This window comes from Capsicum annuum, chromosome 3 (genome assembly GCF_002878395.1).
Source record: "Capsicum annuum cultivar UCD-10X-F1 chromosome 3, UCD10Xv1.1, whole genome shotgun sequence".
Taxonomy (NCBI): Eukaryota; Viridiplantae; Streptophyta; class Magnoliopsida; order Solanales; family Solanaceae; genus Capsicum; species Capsicum annuum.
In genome coordinates this window covers 215,652,516-215,675,715 of record NC_061113.1, presented here as the reverse complement: position 1 = coordinate 215,675,715, position 23,200 = coordinate 215,652,516, and the positions used below count along the sequence as shown (strand labels likewise).

The following is a 23,200-nucleotide window of genomic DNA, read 5'->3' as shown; positions in this document are numbered from 1 at the left end:
TATCCCATATAAATGGTGAAATAACTAATTTTGGAATTAATTATCCGAGTATAAATTTTTCCCAACCAAACAAAGAATTAAAATCCCAAACATATCATTTTAAATATTAGCGTCGCCTGTGCTTTATAATGCGAGCTCTTTCTTCTTTTTTTTTATTATTGATCGATGAAATCTCCAAACATGTCTATAGCTGATATCTCCAGCACCCAATGATTATTGGTAGTTCACTTGGAAAAATGTTGAAGTCTCAGCTTTGTTTCTCCAAAGGTGACTTTGCGTATGCAATGCGTTGGTTATTTAGGCCATTCCTCAGTTCTCTTCTATCTTAAACATGAAATTTTTCATCATGAAGCCAGTATGGAGAAAGAAAATGTCATATGCTACAACATCTGCAAGACTTTTTTACTAGTCCCATGGACTATGAACCTGCATATGATTTATATTACGGTGGATATTCGGATATTCCACATTCAAATAAAAAAAGCACAAAACAAACAAGTCTTGACAAGAACTGCATCAATGCCCACAAGAGAGGACAGAATAATTCAGGGGATTAACAGAACAATGATTAATACATTTTCCCTGACTGATATTTGAACATAAAATTTTCAGATTCGGCTACACGACATTCTGCATATCATATTAAATTGAAACTTGGAGGACTTATGGATCTATACCATATCCTTTGGCAGATGATAACGTATACATTTTCTCTGTGAACCTCTATAAAAAAATGCTACCTTTTAATTTGCAATATATATTTATAAGATCTTATAAAAGGAACACCTATTGCTTCACCACGTCCCACTTCTAAAAGAATCAATCTGCACTATGTAACCAGTATTGTCTATGGTTTTGTATAGCTGAGTTTCTGGTTCCAATTACCCATTGAAAATCAGCGTGCATATCTCTGCATCGACTAGATCATGTTGTGGCAAGTAGTATCACAGGGATATGCACAATCAATCTCCTTGCTAACGTTTCTACTATAGTACCAATCACCAACTGTCTGCGCAATTGTCTGGATAATAAAAGTATCGAAATCAGTAGACATAAATAAAAAAAAATCCCATGTTTACTTGTCTTCTGACAGTTGTATCAGATTGCATAATGAGTTGTACGTATCTTTTGAATTGAAGGTAAAATGACACAATAGTTTCCGTACTACCTAGATTCCAAGATTCTGAAGAACAATATGATCTAATGAAACTCTTGCATAGTAATAAACACGTAAAATTATCGAAGAACTGAAAGAGACAAGATCAATTCACATACTATAGCTTTAAATGTTCATGTTTGTCATTCCATTTTTAAGTTTGTATTTGCAATGACGAGAAATTTGTTTCACCAACCTTATTGTGTATTCGAGGAGAGTCAACTGCAAACCAGGTATCTTGTGTCTCACTTTGACAATGAGTGAAGCAAGAGTTTATGTACATCCCATCTCTTCTTGAATCTTGATAGAAAACTCTCAATGCTGCAAGCATATTTTTCCTGAACCCTGAAAATAGTCAGGTAACCATGGTTACTGCTATCGATAATGACAGAAATTACAAATTCTAAGAACGGTAAATACAAAGATAAAACTAACAAATGTACCATGATAAGAGTAGCATAACAAGTATGTTGCCTTTTTTTTGACAAGGTAAAGGTTTATTAACATTAATAAATATGTTACTTAAGATTGTTATCATCTAATTGTTGAAAGTATGAATACTTCCTGAATTCAATTGACATTTCTTTCTTACAAGTTTCAACTCTTTTTGCCAACTCTATCCCCTTCCCCAGCCATTAAGCTATCCGCCTAAAATCGATGTGAAATTGTGAATGTCTTCAAAGAGATATAATAATCATTTTCAACCTTGCAAAATATTTAGCTGATATGCGTTGCATGCAGTAACATTGAACCTGCAATGATCCCAATGCCGTCGAGGATCGGAAGAAGGCGGCACCAATATGTGATGGAACTGCAGAAACATAAAGTCACATTATTGGCACCGTGCAATGCATAAAAAATTGCACTCTGAAATATGCGTAGTTTATAACAAATTGCATAATGAACATACTTGGTACACATCATAAGCTGAATTTAAAATGAAGAATGGTGTGTTGATGTATGGTAATACGTACTGTGGGAAGAAGCACTGCATGAACATCTCAAGAATTCTTAGAAAAATGCTTAGTTTCGTCATCAGCTTACGAATTAAATTAGAGGAGAGTGCTCAGATCATACCAGGTGTGGATAGTAAAGAGTAGAAGTGCAATTTTGATTGAGATTTGGTTCTACCCCCTTCAGAAAACCACGTTTGTCAAGGTAAGATAGTTCAGTATAGACATTGCTGATAGCCATGATAAAAGCATACCTGTAGGGAAACAAGATCTTCATAGAAAGATCTCATAGTGTGGTTCAGAGCTATATCTCTCCTGAGAAAACAAATTCAAACATGCCATTAAGTGTATTCTGAAAAGGAAACCACATTTGCCTATTCAATTGACAGAAACATACTCGTCTAAGAAAAACCCAGCATCACTCAAGCACTTCACACTAGCATTCTTTGGTAGATAACTGGTGAAGTTGTCACAATGCAAAAAGGTTGCAAGGCCCCCAGCGGAGCAGCCAGAAAGCAAAGCCTAGAAGAAATGCATTAAGTAAACCTTGAAGCACAAAATATCTTTGTAGTAAAGGAGTAAGACAATGAAGTTAAAGTGGCCGTCTTGCCATGAATATTTTCTACTTTTTTCCAGATGTGAACTTCGTATATCATGTTTGGCCATAAGATCCTGGAAAATTCTGGAATTCAACTTCAAAAACACCAAAAATTTGTTTTCACTTTTATCAATCCAAATCACTCACAAAATTTAAAAAATAACACCAATTTGTGTTAAAGGCCAAAAACAGCTCCAATTTTCAAATACTCCATTTTTAATTTGAATATAATAACTACCTTTTCAAATTTCACAATTTCATGGCCATATGGGCCCAAAATATTTGTATTACATGTATCTTTTTTAAAGAAAAAAAAATTAAGTAATCAACAAAAAGATGATCATGTTCTTTATAACTAAGGTTCGGACTCTAAATATAAACAAACTGAAAGATCCCAAACAAATGTGTATAATAATGTGTTATTTGTTTACTTTTTCAGAAAATGACAATTTTACACAGAAAGGCAAGACCTTCTCATTACCCTCCTCTATGTCCTCACGAGACTAATATTTGTGTGTTGGGTGGGATGGGGAAGGGATGGTGTGTGGTGAAGGAACCAATTGTTGATTATCAAATTGTATTGATAAATCAAATAGTACTAATCCTTGATAGTTATCATCACATGATGTTTAAGTGGGAAAGGAGTATGTCTAATGTCATTACCTTCTTCGCATGCCCGAGGCCTTTTGGGAGAAGATCAAGAAGAATAGCTTGCCAAATTCTTTGCCCTTTGAAATAAAGCAATGATGTCTGCTTCATTTTAAGCAAGAAAAAGAACTCAGTTAATAGTAAGGACAACTAAGATATTTTAACTTGAAAGCAAGGAAAACTGAAAAACATTCAGAGTGATGCAAATAGTCAATCATATGATAGAATCCAAGGCATGTAAGATCATAATAACTGGTAGAAAGAGCAGCGCTAAACATAACAAATAACCAAACAAAACAAGAAAAAGAAGAATATCCTGCATTGGCCTTGATCCAAGTCAGACCATGCTTTTCGAGCTCTAAGGTTCCGAAGTAATGTGAATTACATGTGCATGTTTATTCTACAGCAAATGTCACTCTGCAAGTTATGAATATTTTCCATTTTTATCTGTTGAATTTCCAGCTTTCTGCTAAATTAGTTTGAAGCATGATTTCACTGAGATACTTGGGAGCTTGTAAGTAATGACCTCTTGCAGTGAATCCTAGACTTGTAGTTCATTATTATGTTACCCATTAGTCGTGTTAAGCAATATTTTCTAACCAATGTTGTGTTTATCCTTTCTTAAAGGCGCATCATTCATTGTTTCTTCCAAGAAAATTCGGACTGCTTAAAAGAATTCATAAAACCAAATCATACCTTTCTCAAGTAATTACAAATGAAGTATCAGCACTAAAAGATTTAGTTGCATAACATTACTGTTTCTATACACCCATAGGTTGCTCTTTTGGATCAAGAGGACTCGAGTGGAGTACCCCAAGGCAAAAAGATCACAAAGTAGGAAAGTTAAAGCCATAGTGGACCTAGAATTTTCAGTAAGGGCTTTAAAATAGGAAGAAATAAACACACAAAGAATGCAAAGGGATTCAACACCTACTATATATATAAAATAATTTTAATCATATATAAACGGTATAATTTTCTGTCAAAGAGGGTTCGGATCCCCTTGGCCCTACCGTGTTCCGCTCCTAGTTAAGAGGAATAAATACTGCAAAGTGAGGTGTGTGCAAGTGGTTGAGAGTTTTACCCCATTAAAGAACTTAGCATCACCAGCAAATGAGGCTCCATCACAATATCTGATCTTCACCCGATTCCAGTTGTAGAAATCTGCATTTATTATTGAATTTCTCCATTAGTCATTTGAAGTTTCCAATCTCACACTTCTTCAAATGATTTAAAAAATTGCAAATTTATAAAAAAATAGTGAACCATCTAAAGTTATTACTTTGGAATTTCATTGCAAGGGAAAAGGAAATTGGAGAACTATTATCCTCAAGATGCAAAAAGGATGATAACTTTAAAACAAAATAGTTCCATCAGATTAATTCACACTAAGCTACAAAATTTAACTGCGTGTAGTTTCTTTTAGATCATGTTGTTGAAGAAATGCTAAACTCTCAAGTTCCAATAAGGAAAGGAAAATTAAGGAAAAAACACTAATTGAAACGACCCAATTCTGCTTTCTACTCCCTCCGTTCGTGAATACTCGTCATGAAGACATAATTAGTTCTTTATTTCCACCTATAGCCCAATAAAATTTAAAAGAGGGATGTATTAAATTGACGGGTGTAATAAATAAGAATAATTTAATTAAATAATATTTAATTAATATTTTCTTAGTGTAAAATAAAATATGACAAGTATTTAGAAAGGGATAGAGTGTTGTTCTTGTGCATTAATAACATTTTAAAGAGCTTAGGAACAGAATCGAAGAATTTTCTGGCAACGAAATGGTATAGCTACAAATTTAGATTGTTTAAGGTCGGAAATAGTTTTGTTTAAACCCTTTAGCTTAAATTCAGTAATAGTACTAAATGAGAAGAGCCAAATACAGTACAATAGCATGGACTCTCAATGGGAACTGTATGATGTAAATGCAGGCCGGGATCACAAAATGCATAAATAATGTTAAGCCGAGCTAAAAAAAAAAAATTCACTAAGACACCCAACAGTGTGACCGATCAATTCGCGTTTTCTTCTAATTTACTTTGTTTCGGTAGACACAATTATTTGATACTTGTTAGACAGTGATGACCGGTGACACTCTTGTGAAATTAAAAAAATATATATATCAGTAAGAAAATTTAAAATATATAAAAAAAATAAATCTGACTATATATATTTTAATTACTACTATTAATAAGAGTGAAGAAGCAGGCGGCTTTTCGTCAACTTGTCTGCTATTTCACCTGCTTCAGCTGCTCTGTGATTTTATTATATTATTTCTAACTAATTATTTTAAGTTATTTACATCTAAGAAAATTAATAATACTTAATTAAAAAAAATGGACGACATGTCTATTTCAGCTGCTTCAATAGTAGTTTTATTATATCACCTCAAATTAATTATTATAAGTCATCTAGGTATTAAAAAATAATAATTTTTAATAATAACGAAATAGACATAAATGATAAATTAATTTTTCGTGTTTTAAATTAATAGAACATCTTATATAAGACTCATTTAAAAAAATTCATAAGTATGTTTACTCCATGATTTTACTATATTACCCCTAATTAATTATTGTAAAACATTTACATATAAGAAAATTAATAATATTTAATAATAAAAAAAAAGATAAAATAGACAGTTATGACATATCTACTTTAGCTACTTCAACAGTAATTTTACTATATTACCCCTAATTAATTATTATAAGTTATTTAGGTATTAAAAATTTAATAATATTAATTTACATAAAATGATAAATTAATTCTTGATGTTTTAAATTAACATGACATCTTATATGAGACTTATTTAAAAAAAAATCACAAATATTTTCTAATAGTAATTTTGCTATATCACTTCTAATTAGGTATTATAAGTCATTTAGGACATATTTGCTTCGCTGCTTCAATGCTTCAATTATAAAATTTGGTTGACTCTCGAATTTATTTCAGTGCTACTTAAATTGGAATAGAAGAAAAATTATTACTATAAATCATAATAATTAAAAACTTAAATTATTTTAAGAATATAATTGACTATCAATGCCACAAAAATTTGGATAAAGAGAGTAACATATATTATTTGAAAATTACATAACAATATTATAAGTTACAATAGCTAACAATTTAAAATATTTAAAAACATATTAAGAATTTGATTGATTATCTAAATTATATTTGTGTCACATAAATTCGGGATAGTTTTGGCATTTTATAATTTACATGTTTTATTGTTTTAATTTAGTAATTTGTTGATCCAAATGATGTTTTCGAATTTAACATATTTTGAAAATTTAGTACTTTATTTATTTTAATTTATTTACTTTATTTTGGTAAAATATTATATATTTAAAAATTATGTAAAAAATAATTATAAGTCATAACTATTAGCATCTTATAACCTTTTAAAAACACGTAGTAAAAAATATGATTAACTTTTGAAATTTTAATAGTGTCACATAAGTTGCAATAAAGCAAGTAACATAAATTATTTGAAACTACATTAAAAGATACTAAAATCACAAAGATTCACAACTTAAAATATTTTAAAAAATATATTAGTAAAAAAAATTTGATTGATTCACTAAATTTTAAAATTGAGACAAAGCGAGTAACATAAATTACATAAAAGATACTATAAATCACAATGATTAATAGTTTAAATTATTTAAAAATTTGTATTAATAAAAATTGATTGACACTTCAAATGTTATTTATGCTACATAAATTGAGATAACATAAATAACATATATTAAGCGCATACTGACACGGACTATAGTATCTAGTATTTTGATAAGGGGATTCGGATAACTCATATTGTTGTTGTACCTATGCATAATAACACTGCCCATACAAGGGTTTAAATCTCACTACTAACGAAAGGCGGGTAGATTATTTCTTTCACGTGTTAACTTTAATGAACAAAGTTATGGCCAACAAAAAATATTGAGATACAACTAAAGTTGATCTGAACATCGTTGCTATGAAAAAAAAAGCATAAAATCATAGGAGTACTATTTAATTAGAAAAACTAGCCTATAGGCTTTGTTGTTGCTAACTTGCAATCCTCCCAATTTCCAACTGGCTGTCGGTGCACCCACAAGCCTATAATTTTTCATGTTTTAGCATATAAAAAATCGACATCTTTTTCCCGCCATTTCTAAAAAATAAAAAAAAGGGTAATCCTCAGTCCTCACTAATCAAATTGAGTATAGGCAGACAGAGTCCCTAACTTTGGACTTCAAAATATTAATCACGTGGAAAGGGACAACATCAAACGTGAGGGAACATGGACTTTGTCACGTAAGCAGACTACATTGACAGCGTTGTACATGTACTCCTTTACTTACCACATTGCCATTTCACATGCTTCTGGTAATTTTTGGTCAATTGGTCCCTTCCCTTAGTTTTCCTTGATATAAAGTTAAAAGATAACCTCAATCTTTACCAAGTAGCTAGAGAAAATTGAAGGAAAGGTGTATTTTAAATTTTGAATGAAGGATTAGTGATATTGACCAACTTAAAAAGTCAAACATCATTAAAAATTTTGATTAAGTTAATTGTAAACTTGATTAATATTTTCAAAACTTTCTAATCTTTTTAAAAATATAAATCAACCTAACCCACACCCCTCTTCAATCCAAATCAACCGTTTCTCTCCTCTCTCTCTCTCGACAGCTTTTCTCAATTCTCTCCCAACCAACAGTTCTGCAAAACTCTCCCTTCAATTCCCGACGACTTCAACCTCCGGCAGATAAATAGTCGAGCGAGTGTCCTTTCGACTTTCAACCGTCAATCGACATGAAGACTTCTCCAGCGACAACAACTTCGAGTTCTTCGTCGTTCCATTTCCTTTTTCACAAGTAAAAAATTATGAAGAAACAAAGGGACTTGAGCCAACTATTCTTCTAGTATTGGTTAACAATATTAATATTTCTAGCTTAAATTGGACTAAATAAAACCCTAATTTCTGGCATTTCTCCTTCTTGTGAATTGTTGATTTGGATTTGTTGGTGATTTTTGTCACAGTTGATGTTCTTAGTGTGTGTGTGATGTGTTGGTATTGCTGGGTTGATTTGTTGTTTCTCTTGGTAAAAATGGTGTTCTAACAGATGAAACATCTGATGCAACTATGAAAATCTGATGCAACAGATGAACTATCTAACAGATCATTCATCTGTTGCGACAGATAACTCTTCTGTTTGGAAGAAATCTAAATAATATTGATCCAACAGATAACTCATTTTGCAACAGATGTGTGATATGTTTCAACAGATCAGTGGTCTGTTTTATTATTTTCAATGGATTACTTATCCGTTGCAATAGGTTGATTATATGTTGTAATAGATAACCTTCCCGGTGCTACAGATTTGTGATCTGTTTTATGGTTTCCAATGGATTACTCATCCGTTGTAATAAGTTGGTTATATGTTGCAACAGATAAAATACCTGGTGTAACATATTAGTGATCTATTTTTACTGTTTCCAATGAATTACTCATCCTTGCAACAAGCTGGTTATATGTTGCAACAGATAATTTGTGATCTATTTTATGGTTTTCAATGGATTACTCATCCGTTGCAATAGGTTAGTTATATGTTACAACAGATAAACTACCTGGTGCAACAGATTAATGATCTGTTTTTACTCTTTTCAACGGATTACTCATCCTTGCAACAGGTTGGTTATATGTTGCAACAGATAACCTTCCTGGTGCAACCGATTAGTGATCTGTTTTTATGGTTTCCAATGATTTACTCATCCGTTGCAATGATTGGTTATATGTTACATCAAATAAACTACTTGGTACAACAGATTAGTGATTTGTTTTTACTGTTTCTCACAGATTACTCATCCTTGCAACAGGTTGGTTATATGTTGCAACAGATAACCTTACTTGTGCAACAGATTAGTGATCTATTTTTAAGGTTTCCAACGGTTTACTCATCCATTGCAACAGTTGGTTATATGTTGCATCAGATAAAATATCTGGTACAATAGATTAGAGATCTATTTTTATTATTTCCAACGATTTACTTATCCATTACAACAGGTCGATTATATATTGCAACAGATAACATACCTGGTACAACAGATGTGTGGTCTGTTGAAACTGTTATTTTACCATTGTGCATGTTAGATTTATTGTTATCCTTTTTAACGATGCATTAATCAATTATAATCTATTTTATGTTTCTATTAATTTAAGATAATATGGCTCCCAAAAGAAAAGAAACAGAATCAAGTCCAAGTAAAGGAACAAGTGCAGCAGCTCGATTACATCCACCACTCTATGAGCTTGCTTTACAAGCATTATCTCAATCAAGAGCAGAAGATAATGAACACGGGGATGAGGAATATTTCAAAAAAGATGATCCGAATGCTAATAGTCCTTCCACCGAAGAGTTGGTCAAAACCTTCAGCATTGATCGTTATCCTGTGAGAATGCAGTGCAATGGTTCCACAGATTTAACGGGTCATTTCGTGGTTAAGTCAGCCATGGGAAAATATTTCAACCCCTTTATAAAAATACTTTGAGAACAAAAATTGGATGCTTATATCAGGGAAATCTGCTTTGGGCAATATCTTGATTTGCCGGAGGACAACAATGCTCGTTTCCAGATGAAAATGATATACGATCTTCTCAAGTGTAGGTTATGTATGAAAACAAAGATAAGATGGATGAGGTGTGGATAAATTACTGTAGCATGTCTATTTGTTTTGGTTGGAAAGAGTTTCTCATAGTTACTAGACTAAAATGTTATCCTTCTTCTCCTTCACAAGTTATACCTACTCTGACCCAAAAAAAAACACCCCCCACACCTAAAAAAGGCAAAGGCAAGTCGAGTGACATGATGACCTGGTGTCCATTGTTAGTTCAAGCTTCAAAAATAATTGATAGAAGCGTTGAAAGATAAAGGACTCTCAAAGAAGCACAAGTAATCATTATGCTTGGTTTGATTTGTACATAATATTATTTGGGTGAGAGATGTTAACAATAACATAAGCCTCGATTTAATAAATCCCTCAGAGGATCTTAAGACATTTAACAGCTATCCTTGGGGTTATGAAAGCTTCAAAATGACTGTCAAATATTTGTTGACTCCGTTAACGCCAAAGACAATCAACTTATATGGCTTTCCATGGGACTTCATGGTAAATATTTCTTTTATCATGATATGATTCATTTTTTTTATTTAATAATGCTTTTGATTTATTGGTGTTTTGTTATAGGCTTGAGCATTTGAAGTCATTCCTTATTTGAGACAATAAGTGAACTACCAGGAAGAAGTTTTCTGTCCAAGAATCCTGAGATGGTTGTCGGTCAAAACTGATAAAAATACAAAATTTCTTGACTTTTTCAATATCCTGAAGGAAGCAGTAAGTCCAATTCTAATCAAGTTTTTATTTTAATTAATGATTATTTTAAATGATTCCATCATCATTCTAATATATGTACTAATTTATTTTAGATTTTTCATCCGTGGATTGTTCAGACCAACCGAGAGTTGAAGATGTCATTTTTCTTACTTTACGGTCTGTGCAAACTTTATCGGACCCTAAGGTCATTGATGAAATAAAAATAGAATTATTTGGAGCAACAACCATCACAAGAAAAATAATTTTGGAGGGTGGGCTTGTTGTTATTGATAATGATAGTGATAGTGGTGCTGCTGTTGGGGCTAATGATGCTCCTCTTACCATTTTTAAAACAACAAGCCATTATGATCATACTGGTTGTACAGATTTTTCTCCAGATTTTATCACATCTAGCGAATATTCTGCATGCAAATGTCAAGACTGCAAGGCGAAACGTGATGGAGTGATTAATGCTATTAATGCACTAACTGCTTCTGTAAAAGAAATGACATCTAAGAGGAGTGTCATTCCATCAAAGAGGATTTCATATCCATACACTCCACTAGAAATCAAGGTTGATAAGAGGAGAAGGAAAGATATTTCCAAGGCATCATCAAGCATCGAAAAAGGAAAAATTGCAACGCTTCTGTCTTTGTCTTACACCGTTGTTCAGTGTGCAAGGGCCAAAGGAGAGCAGCATAAGCTGAAGAAGGTGAATGTACATCACCTGTTCCAATAAATAATTAGGCACATATATGTTTCAACAGATGATACAACTACTGAAAATTATCAAATAGATATATACATCTGTTTCAATTGTTATCTAACCTGTTGTATCAGATGTGTTATCTGTTGCAACAAATGGATCATCTGTTCAAAATTATCGTACTGCTCTGATTTACCTGTTCGAATTTATCCCAACAGATGATCCATCTATTGCAACATAAGACTCATCTGTTACAACAGATGAACAATCTGTTGTATATCCGTAATTAACATTTACAATTTTGGCTTTCCAGGTGGATGTCATAGTAGAAGCTACTGCTGAAGAGTATACTATCACAGTTGATAATTCATTAACTGCTTCCAAAAAAGAAGAAAAAGTGGAGTCTGTCAGTTCAGGAGAATGAAAGAATTACCTGTTTGAAGGGTTCAACATCTTGGATGAGGCACCAAAAAAACTAACAAAGTTGATCAACGACTATTCAGAATGGATTGTCGATGGACTGTTAAAGCATCAAGCCGACAGGTACATAAATCTATTTTAAAGATATTAGTTTATACAATTCTTGTTGTTAGAACATGACATTAACACAAATAAATCATCATATAGAAAATAAAATGACGAACACTACAAAGTGAACGAATCGAGTCTTGGTTTTGATATGTTCGACTTTGTTGTTGCACATCCCTGAACGAAGAATTAGTTTTATTTGATGTCACAGCCCCAAACTTGCTGGAATGATGAGGTTTAAATGCCATACATATTACTATTAATTAATACTTTATTTAATTGCATCTGTATATTAATTTTTTCATTACGTAATCTGAAATATTTGATAATATGTGCAACATATCGATGTCATCTTTTACTAACTCTGAAAGAAGGCCAAGTTGCAAACACAAGAACATTACAGATAAACGATAGGCAATTGTATGTATAAAGCTTACATCAATAATGCCTACGATATGTGTTGTCAACAACAGTCGAAAGTTTTCTGAAATGAGGAATGCTTAATCAACATCATCAAAGGTTTTAGCATTCCAGCTGGCTTACCTTGGAATTTGGTCGATGAAGTATACATCCCAATCAATTATGGTAATGAATACCATTGGGTGTTGGCTGTCGTCGTTCTAAAAGAGAGGCACATCCGAGTTTATGACTCGATGTCGCGAAGGAGACATTCTGGGTTGTCGTCTGAGATACAAAAGCTGGCCAAAATATTGCCTACTTACCTTGATATGAGTAGCTTTTTGGACCAAAAGGTTCGTACTGATTGGTCGATGATTGAAGCATACCGGGATAAAATGGGTAATCCATTTGATTACAATATGTTGAAGGAATTGCTCAATAAACCATTGGTATCCTGTAAATTTAAGTATCATGATTTAGTTTCATTTTACAAATTTCACAATGCTTGCATGAACTGCAAGATGTAGATTATCTATTTTCTTAAAACGCAGGGATTGCGGTCTTTTTGTTGCCGTCTGCGCCAAGTATTTGAGCGATGGATTACAAGTACCACAAGATGGACTTGATGTCGGATTACTCTACAAAACATGTGTTGCTCTTTTATGGAAATACGAAGAAGCGAAAGCTCAGAAGTCGTAGGAAGCGACATTAAAGATCCACGACGACCAAAGCCGAATTCCATAGCACTGGATGAAGAACAACTTGTCCATATTGAGTAGATCTTTATAGCTTGAGTCCGTCGATGTAATAACCTATCCTTCTTAGTTTAACTTGTTGATTTATTTGTAGAGTAGATCATTTGTACCCATAATGATTTTTTTACATTTTATTTATTTGTTGAGCTATTTTATGTTGTCTATGAATAATTCAATCCTTAGTTTTGAACATGTTAATTGAAATGGAATACTAGATTCATATATCGCAATAGACAATACATCTGCTGCAATAGACGACATATCTTATCAAAAAGATTTAGACATATGTCGCAACATGTAGGTCATCTGCTGGAAATTATATAACATGTCTTCCTACATTTTTTATTTGATCCAACAGATTACCTATCAGTTGCAACAGATAGATTATATATTGCAACAGACAAACTGGGAACATCTGCATAATGCAACAGATGGCCAAGCTATTCCAACAGATAATCAATCTATCACAGCAGTTACTATATCTATTACAACAGATATACAATCTGTTGTATTATAAAAAATTCAACTTTCGCCAAACATAAAAATTATTGCCACTACATGTAAAAGTGAAGTGGCTTGAAATAAAAAATTGTTATCATGTTCGTCTCTATCTTTGTACATATTCTTCTTTATACATGGGCTCCAACTATTTAGTTAGTACCCCATAATCCCAGACCTCTTGCATCTTTCCTACAATGGCGTCACATATACCGGTCATTTTTGTGTTGATCAGAAAACACTCGATGTATACAAGCGAGTACGGCCCGCACGCTGCACTGATTTTATTTTTTGGGAGCTGGATGTTCTTATTTCGACCTTCAAAATCTCATAATTCCTTCATCAAAACTTCCGCCCGCAAATGATCCATTAGCTTACTCTGCATTAACAACTTAGGTAACAACTTCAAGAGTGGCTGCATCTGGGTTACAAACTTATCCTCGTTGAAGACAGGTAAGTTGCAGTCATAAATCTTAATTTTTCCTTCGTAGAGTAGTATCTCAACAGCGAGAAAATATTTGACTTCCATGTTCATGACTGCAAGGATTCTCTTTGCCTTGGTTCACTCTTGCCATGTGGATATGACCTCTTCCTTCTAACATAGTTAACCACGTCTTCATCTCATTGTAACGTAGAAACTAACTTATCAAAACTTCAGCCATCGGGACCAGCTAGCTTACAAAGATTATCGTACCTATCCTAGAAATTATTGTAGAATTTGAGGTCCATTATCCTATCGACAGCTTCATAACATACGGTTACGCTAATTGTCTGGACCTCATAAGGCAGAGAATTTCATCAACATACTGTGGTATAAGAAGATAATTTTTAAATAGATTAGTAATTGTAAAGAAGAAAAACACAGTGGAAAGAATCAGTTGCAGAGGGTTCTCTGAATCAGTTCACAGATTACCCAACCAACGAAACTTATGCAACAGATGTGTATAATGTTGCAACAGATTACACATCTGCTACGTCGATTCTTCTTCATGGAGTAGATTAGAAGGTTAGGTTAACAAAAGTAAACTTACATTATCCTCATACCACTCACGCATATTTGTCATATTCGTGAAGTCTTTGGTGGAAAATGAATGAATGGTGTATTATTTTTGAACCTTCATCTTGTCATTCATGATTTATTGTAGTTCCATCTTTTTTTTGTTGCCAAGTGTCGCGTTTATGCCCACCTTCTTCAGTGGCCCATGAACTCTAACAACTCTTGGTGCTGGAGGAGTTGCAATTTTTTTTGTTTTCACAATGGAGAGAATTTGTCTAATATTTCTTCTCTTCCTCCTAACCACTACTGTAGGAGTGTATGGCTCTCTCACCTTGTTGGATAGTATGACACCCCTCTTGAATTTCAACTCCTCGGCAGCTTCAGCAATAGCCTCTAGATTTTCAAAGAGTTTATCCTATTTGTCCTTGCACACTTTGCATTTACAATAAGAATATGAGGGTGAAGAGGGTGAGAGGACCACTGTAAGGGTGGGAGGGACCGGTGTAAAGGTGAGAGGGAACTGTGTAAAGGGTGTTTTCAAACATATTTATTTTTATTAAGCACCAACATACTCATAAACACAACTGGCAGCAGCAGCAGCATCAGGATAACTGCTATCATCATCAACTCCTCCACCAACAATACCCCCAGAAGAAGCACCCGGATCTGTGGCAGTATGAGGTTGGTCATGAAGAGCTTCAACATTAGGCTAACCTTGCCTAACTGCTCTTCTTATGGATATTTCTCCAGCCAATTTCTTCTTTATTAACTCCATCGTTGGGTCTTCTTTTGTATCAACAAGACCTAGAGTAAGAAAAGAAGTCATTCCCAACTTATCAACAGTAGGCACGATCCAAGGATGCACAACCTATAAAAAAAGACAAGAGGCGTTTAAATTATATAATAATAATTTGCAATCAGTTGGGTTACATGTTAACACAACCAACTTATACAACAGACGATCTAGTTGCCGCAACAGCGGATCTGTATATCGCATCAGATTGATAATATATTGGATCAGATTATCCATTTGTTGCATAATTTGCAGTAGATAGGTAATATGTTGAGTTAGGTTCAGAGAACCAGAGCAACAAATGGTTAATCTGTTGCGAAATATGGATCGTCTATCGCAACAGATTACCCATCTATTGTACCAGTTGTACTTGACGGGTACTCTGTTGCAATAGATGACCCATCTGTCGTAATAGATGGAACATCTATTTCAATATCTTTCTTTGAGTCAAATTATTATAGTTGAAAGAAGACGTACTGCATCATCCGGAGTGTAAAATAGATCAGCCTCCTACTCCTTAATATTTTTTTTGCTGCCCTTTGCAGCCGCCAACCACCTAAGAATCCTTGGATGAGAAACCTTATCCGGGTAATCCTTGAACAGCTTTCGAAAGGGGGGCGGGAATGGCTTCACATGCGCAAGCCTAAAAAATGTAAACATAAAGCAAGAAAAAAAAGTCATAATATAACTATATTCAATATAAATTAATGGGTGAATAAAAATAGTGATCAATTTTACCATGAAATCCCAAGAAAAACCGTATAATATGATCGTTCCTGTGGAAAGCTTTGTCAGTAAATATTGGACAGTCAAGTAGTAGTTGTCATATCCCCAGGGGTAATCGTTGAATTTCTCAAAATCATCAGCAAGTGAAAACAAATCATCTTCTATGACTTTCCTGACATCTCTTGCCAATAAAACAAAATGGACAAACCAAACTAAGCATAATTTCTCCCTGTAGTGCTTTAGTATGTCTTTATCCTCGAGATCTGTCATCAAATCCTCAGCTTTGTAGCTGCTACGTCCAACAACGCCCAACAACCCATCTTTCTTTCCTTGCATTTATTGGACCCTTTGTGGGGTATTTCCTTGATGAGAGGTTCTTCTAGATGATCGCATCTCAAGCCCGTTACTATGGCAAACTCTTTCAACCTAAAACAATTCGGCATGCTACAGTAGTTGATCCAGATTTCATCCATCTTTTTTCGCCCTCCTTCAGATCTTTATCATCCCCCACGTACTTGATCCTGTGCTCGAGAAGACCATATACCATGCTTATTGGGAAACGGAGAGTGCAGTCCTCAGGCAGCTCAAGAAAGTATGCAAAACAACTCTTGTTAAAAAGTCTGCCTATGTTTTCATTGTTCATAATTCTCCTTCATTCCTCAAAACGTTTCCCCAACTGACATTTAAGTACAAGATCACCAGTTACATTGTTAGGGCTATCCATCGGCATCACAACTCGAAACCTGTCGATACTAATGGTTTTGATAGAATAATGCTGAGATTTTGATATTAATTCACGCCCCATTGGTGAGAAGGAGTTATCACTTTCCTCAGTTTCATTTTGCCATGACTGAGATTGTTCAGGAAATTCATCCGAATCTATCTATACTCTAGCCATTTTTGTTGGGTGGTCAGAAGTTGATCTACTTTCAATTTCTTTTCTTTTGGGAGACATCTTTTAACTACAAACAATAGAAAAACTAAAAATACATTGTATTTGATGTCTACATAAATTTAAAAAAAAAGGTAAGACAAATTTCAATAAATTATTCTACGTCACATTACAAAAAATTCTCCAACGGATAACCCATCAGTTGAAACGGATGAAAAATTTGTTTGAAGACCTATTTAATATCTTCCAACAGATCTTCCACCTGTTGAAACAGATGGACCACCAACACTACAACCAATTCCACCACCAATGCCACCAAAACCACCGCTAATGCCACCAATACCAACACCAAGACCACCGGCACTACCGCCAAAAACACAAATACCGACGCCACCAACAACATCCACATAATTAGAAAGTTTTCAGAAATGACTACGCATAATTACCATCAACATCCTCACCAGATTCTCTCTTCGTTCAAAAGAAAAGGCAAAAATATTTTCATTTGCATTCGCATGTTATTACCAAGGCAAAAATATTTTCATTTGCATCAGCAGAAATTCTTGCCGCAGCGAAAGTCTTGAGAAGGCATGACTGGGAATCTCTCAATATCACTTGCTATTGAGAGATTACTGTTGATTTCTTCTGAAGAATTGCACCCTGGCAAGCATTTCTGGTGATGGTGTAGACTTTTAAAGGCGGATATCTTGTCATCTATATTGGAGAAGAGCGATCAGCAGAAAGGCTGAGAGATTGAGCTCGTTTGATTTGTCCACTAACTTGAGCAAAGTTTTTTGATAGGGTAATGAGCCTGGAGTTACGTAAGGTTTGATAGGCTTGGTAGAGTCGGTTTAGATCAAATGTTACGTAAATCCTTGCTTATTAATTTATCAAATCCTTTGAAGGTTGGTTGAGCAAGTTGAATTGAGCAACGCTCGATAAAAATGAGTTGTTCAACGGTTGGGATAACATCTTGAGTGTACATCAACACATTTTGACCTAAAACAAACACAACGATCCTCCATGTATCCTTTAAGGCTTCTGAAGAAAGTGCTCTAAAGGCATTCTTCAATGCCACAACTTTGAAGATAGTGTTCCTGATCGAGCTCACAAGAGATCAAGAACTCTATACCAAATTCAAAGATGACAACGACAAACTTAAAGACCGAACTAGTAAGCTGGAGGCAAGCTTGAAAATTATCGAGATTCGCATACTACAACAAGTCTCTGATCTTCTCCAAGGAATGTTGAAAGCATGTTAAGACAAGAAAACACAATCAATTAATCCATATTGCTAAGGAAGTAATGATACTCAATTTGCCTTTCAATCTCTTTTGTGGTTTTGATCAGGTCAACAGCGGTGGACCTAATCGGAACCACAAACAAGAAGGCATGGGATGCAATTTAAAATTCAGAAATCGCCGCCTTCACTTAGATTCCTTACATTAATTGCAGTTACTGTTGGTGGAGTTTTCTAGACTTACTGTACATCATTTCAACCCTCGATGCCCATAAGGCTGTTTTCTTGGTCTTATACTATTTTCTATATAGGTGATAATCCCCACCACGCTACCTAGTCGCAGCTCCCTAGCAAAGTGTCCATCTGCATTATTTTTCTTTCAAAGAGACAACAAACAAATTTACATTATCGGATACACTTTCATATTTGCACTTGATTTAGATTTCTCATGTTTTAAGATAATTTCATCGACCATATTTGCTAGAAGTTACTTTCTACCCTGTATATCTTCTTTAATTAGCTCTTAGATGATATAGTCTTTCATCAACTCCCCTTTTCCTCGCAGCATTCTCCTTCGGCTCCTTCTGGTGTATAACCATTTTCTTGATCAACCCTTCTATATAAATTTGGGCCAGGAGAATTTCTATTTGTTTTCCGTTCTTGTTTGATGCAGTACGAGGCTTCGAAGGCCTTCTCAAAGTCCAATACACACTTAAAGTTAAGTCCAATCACTATTGGATCTTCACAATGACACCAAATATTGATCCCTTCTCAAAACTTGACACGTATAAACACGAGCAACAGCCGTCAGTAATTCATAACAGGGTATCTGCACCATCTTCATGGGGTCCTCAGCCTTATTAATTCGAACCCATCAAACTTAACTGTACAATGCAGGATCTTGTTTAAATGATCAGTGCCTAATCGATTAAAAACTACATTCACAAAAACATTGTACTTTGTGTGTGTTGTCCTGGTGACCTTATCAGTAATACTTACTTAACTCCCCACATATGATAGTGGATCCATCTGCATGCACCTTATTCTTCCTAGCCCATCTATGGCTTAAATTGAATAAGCAGATGACTAGCAAGTTGCAACAGATACCACATCTGTTTAAATTGTGAAACAATTGCAGACATCTGTTACGACAGATGATCAATCTGTTGTAACATATGACATCTCTGTTGGACAAGAAAACAGATATATCTATCTGTTGCAACAGATTGTCAATATATTGTAAGGTATCTGACAGATGGAATATATTTTGCAACAAATTACCTATCTGTTAGATTTATTTTAAAGCAATTTTCTTTTTTTCCGAAATACAATAAAATAAAAATGTTATATTTAGATCCTTTTTTTTAATTTACATATTCAAAAAGTCACCAGTTTTATTTAATTAAGGGATATGAACAGTCGTGGCTTTTTGTTTGACTAACCTCTTCCAATTCAATTATTTATAAATAGGTCCCTCCAGCCTCCTTACTCACTCTCACTCGTTCATTCTTCTACACTTACAATACAAATATGGTTGATCCAGATTCGTACAAAAAGATTTATATTGAGTCCTTGCGGAAACTTCAAAGGCAGTTTGATGAACTCCAGAGGGATTTGACCGACTTCGGAGCAAGGGTAAGGAGGGCCCTGTGCTGCGGGATGAAATTGTTCGGCTGGCAATAATAATAGTAATAATAATAATAATAATAGTAATGATAATAATAATAGTAGTAATAATAATTAGGTGATGTTTTTTATTTTAGAGTATGTATGTAATGTATAGATGTATGTATTTTCCTTCTTTTCTATATCAGATCTACCCAAGAGATTCAAAAATCTATGTTTGGACATGGTGGTCGACTTTGAATTTTTAATTCTTATTTAGTATTTAATTATCATTCTATTTATTCCTTATTCTCAACATGTCGACGAAGGTTAATCTGATGCGACAGATCGATCATATGTTGCAACAGGCAGTTATTGATAAAAAAGATTATTGTTATTGTTATTGAGAGGGTAAAGTGAAAAGACATGACTTTCTGATTATTTAATATGAAAAACGATTCGTAAATAAATAATAAGAAAATAAATGATAAACACAATTTATAACCGTAACAGAACGGTTATTTAATTTTAATAACTGATCGTGACTCTTCAACATAGTTGTTTTTAAATCTGTTTTTTTAATTTATATAATTAAAAAGTCACCAAATTTGAATTAAAAAGATATGTTGATTATTAAAAAAGATATATGTTGCAACAGATAGATTATCTGATGCAACAATTGTCGATTTGTCGCAACAAATGATAATATGTTATCACAGATGGGTTATCTGATGCAACAGATATATAATCTGTTGCCACAAATAAATAAAAATGATTACTGAAAAGAACTTATCAAGTCATAACTTTCCACAATAATAAAAAAGTCACCAGTTTGAATGTAATTAATAAATGAAGATGAATAGTTGCACTTTTTATTTTTGAATCTGTTTTAATTTTATTTATATAATAAAAAAAGTCACCAAATTTGGTTTAAAGATAAAGATATGATGATTATTAAAAAGATATATATTGTAAAAAATATATTATCTGATGCAACAGGTTATAGATTTGTTGTAAAAAATGGTATATCTGCTGTCACAGATGTGTTATCTAATGCAACAGATATATAATCTGGTGACACAACTCAATAAAAATGGTTACTGAAAAGAAATAATTAAGTCATAACTTTCCACAGTAATAAAAAAGTCATCAGTATTAATAAATAGAGGTGAACAGTCGCGCCTTTTTGTTTTTGAATCTGTTTTTTTAATTTATATAAAAGTCACCAAATTTGGATTAAAGATAAAGATATGATGATTATTAAAAAGATATATGTTGCAACAGATTGTAGATTTATTGCAATAAATGATATATATGTTGTCACAAATATGTTATCTGATGCAACAAATATATAATATGTTGTCACAACTTAATAGAAACGGCACCAGTATTAATGAATGGAGGTGAACAGTCACGGCTTTTTGCCTAACTTATTCAAATTCAATCCTCTATAAATAGGTTAGGTCCCTCCTTACTCGTTCATTCTACTATACATATCTATTTATTTCTTGCTCTTGTCTCTCATATTACAGCTTTAACTACTTTCTCTTTAAGGACTTGATAACTTTTCCATCTCTGGTAAGTTTTTTTTTTTGCTTTTTGTGTAAATATACGTTGTATTACTTTACTTTTGGATTATTTTCTTTACTTGTGTGTTTGCATTTTTTATCAATTTATGTGTGTTCTAGATATGGCTGATCCAGTATGGGATGTCGCTATTTTACGAGACGTCGTACGAAAACTGCAGAGCCAGGTTCATGATATACAGTGGGAGTTGGCCGCTGTCAGAGTAAGGATGTTGCGGGAGATCCGCAGGATGAGGAGGGCGCTACTTCTACCGGTCGAAGATTGGCCGGCTGGCGATAATAATAATAGTGACGAAGATGATGATAATAATAATAATTAGATTATTTTTTTTATTCTTTTTAAGTCTATGTATATGTATTTTTATTTGTTTTAGTTTAATAAAAAATTATGTTTGATTAACTTTGACATTTTAATTCATATTTAATTTGCATTCTATCTATTCTCTTCTCAACAAACATATCGACAATTGAACATAATGAATAATTTTGAATCCAGTAGCAATAGCAAGATTTAAGATTTATCTGTTGGGTTTGTGTAGCAGGGGCTGATTTGTATTGTTCCAAACAGATTACTCATATGTTGCAACAGATACGCAGTCTGTTTCAACAGATAACTAGTCTGTTGCACGACTTTGACGTTTTAATTCATACTTCCTCCTTCTCAAATTAAGATGATACGTTGATTAAGAAAAATAATTAATAAAATGTCTAATTTACCATAATACCCCTATTAAATGGTATTTATATTGTAATTTGAAGAAAAAGTGATTAATGCAAAGGGTAAAACATGGAAATTTTTTTATCTTTTCTTGATTAATGAAAAAAGACAAGTAAAATGAGAAATTAAATTAGGAAATTTGGGACGAGTAATTTGAGATGGAGGGAGTATTTATTTTCGTTCTGTCTATTATATTCTCAACAAACATGTCGACGATTAGACGTAAGAAATAATTTTGAATCTAGTAGCAATAGCAAGAGTTGAAACATATTGGTTATCTATTGGATTTGTGGCAGGGGCTGATTTATGTTGTTCCAAACAGATTAATCATCTTTCGCAACAGATAAGGACGGGTTATTTGAGATGGAAGGAATATTTAATCTTCATTCTGTCTATTATCTTCTCAACAAACATGTCGACGATTGGACGTAAGGAATAATTTTGAATCCAGTAGCAGTAACAAAAGTTGAAATACATTGGTTATTTATTGAGTTTATGGCAGGGGTTGATTTGTGTTGTTCCAAACAAATTAATCATCTGTTACAATAAATAAGCAGTTTGATGCAACAGATAATCAGTCTGATGCAACAGATAATAAGTCTGATGCAACAGACAACTAGTCTGTTGCAATAGATAAATCTTCTGTTGCAACAAATTAATCATTTGATGCATCAGATGAGTGATCTGTTTAAATTGTGGGCACTTATGTTGGATTCATGATCGAATTTTATCCATTGTTGGAAAAATAGCAGAAACTATGTACCCAGATGATAAATTCGAATAAAAATCATAATTTTACTTACCAAAGTCACCTATGAAGTAATGTCAAAGTGAAAAGTAATGTAGGAAATTAAATTTGACCTAAGAAATTGGTCAGATAGCAGCAGTAGCGGTAACAACAACAACAACAATGGTCGACAAGAAGAACATGAAGATGACAATGAAGTAGAAGATAATGATAATGAAGCAGAAGATGATGAATAAAACAGCAGCAACAATGAACAACAATAATCATGAAGAGAGAGAAAACAACAACG

At 33.4% G+C, this 23,200-nt stretch overlaps 1 protein-coding gene across 9 annotated transcripts in view; it reads right to left on the bottom strand.

Annotated features, from left to right (window-relative positions):
• Positions 1–553: 553 nt before the first annotated feature.
• LOC107863277 (pectin acetylesterase 9) overlaps positions 554–23,200 on the bottom strand; it is a 29,734-nt gene continuing 7,087 nt past the window's right edge. For 3 of the 9 annotated variants that reach the window (XM_016709132.2, XM_016709135.2, XM_016709134.2), the window contains exons 4-12: positions 4,440–4,519; positions 3,371–3,457; positions 2,507–2,631; positions 2,364–2,424; positions 2,234–2,290; positions 2,067–2,144; positions 1,862–1,967; positions 1,353–1,501; positions 554–1,021 (exon numbers count right to left, since the gene is read on the bottom strand). In XM_016709132.2, coding sequence (XP_016564618.2) covers positions 920–1,021; positions 1,353–1,501; positions 1,862–1,967; positions 2,067–2,144; positions 2,234–2,290; positions 2,364–2,424; positions 2,507–2,631; positions 3,371–3,457; positions 4,440–4,519 — 845 coding nt within the window. In that variant the 3' untranslated portion in view covers positions 554–919. Of the gene's footprint in view, positions 1,022–1,348; positions 1,502–1,861; positions 1,968–2,066; positions 2,145–2,233; positions 2,291–2,363; positions 2,425–2,506; positions 2,632–3,370; positions 3,458–4,439; positions 4,520–15,175; positions 15,472–15,873; positions 16,040–16,134; positions 17,207–23,200 lie in introns of those variants that run through there. The other 6 variants (XM_016709133.2, XM_047409378.1, XM_047409380.1 and 3 more) reach the window with 5 other exon arrangements.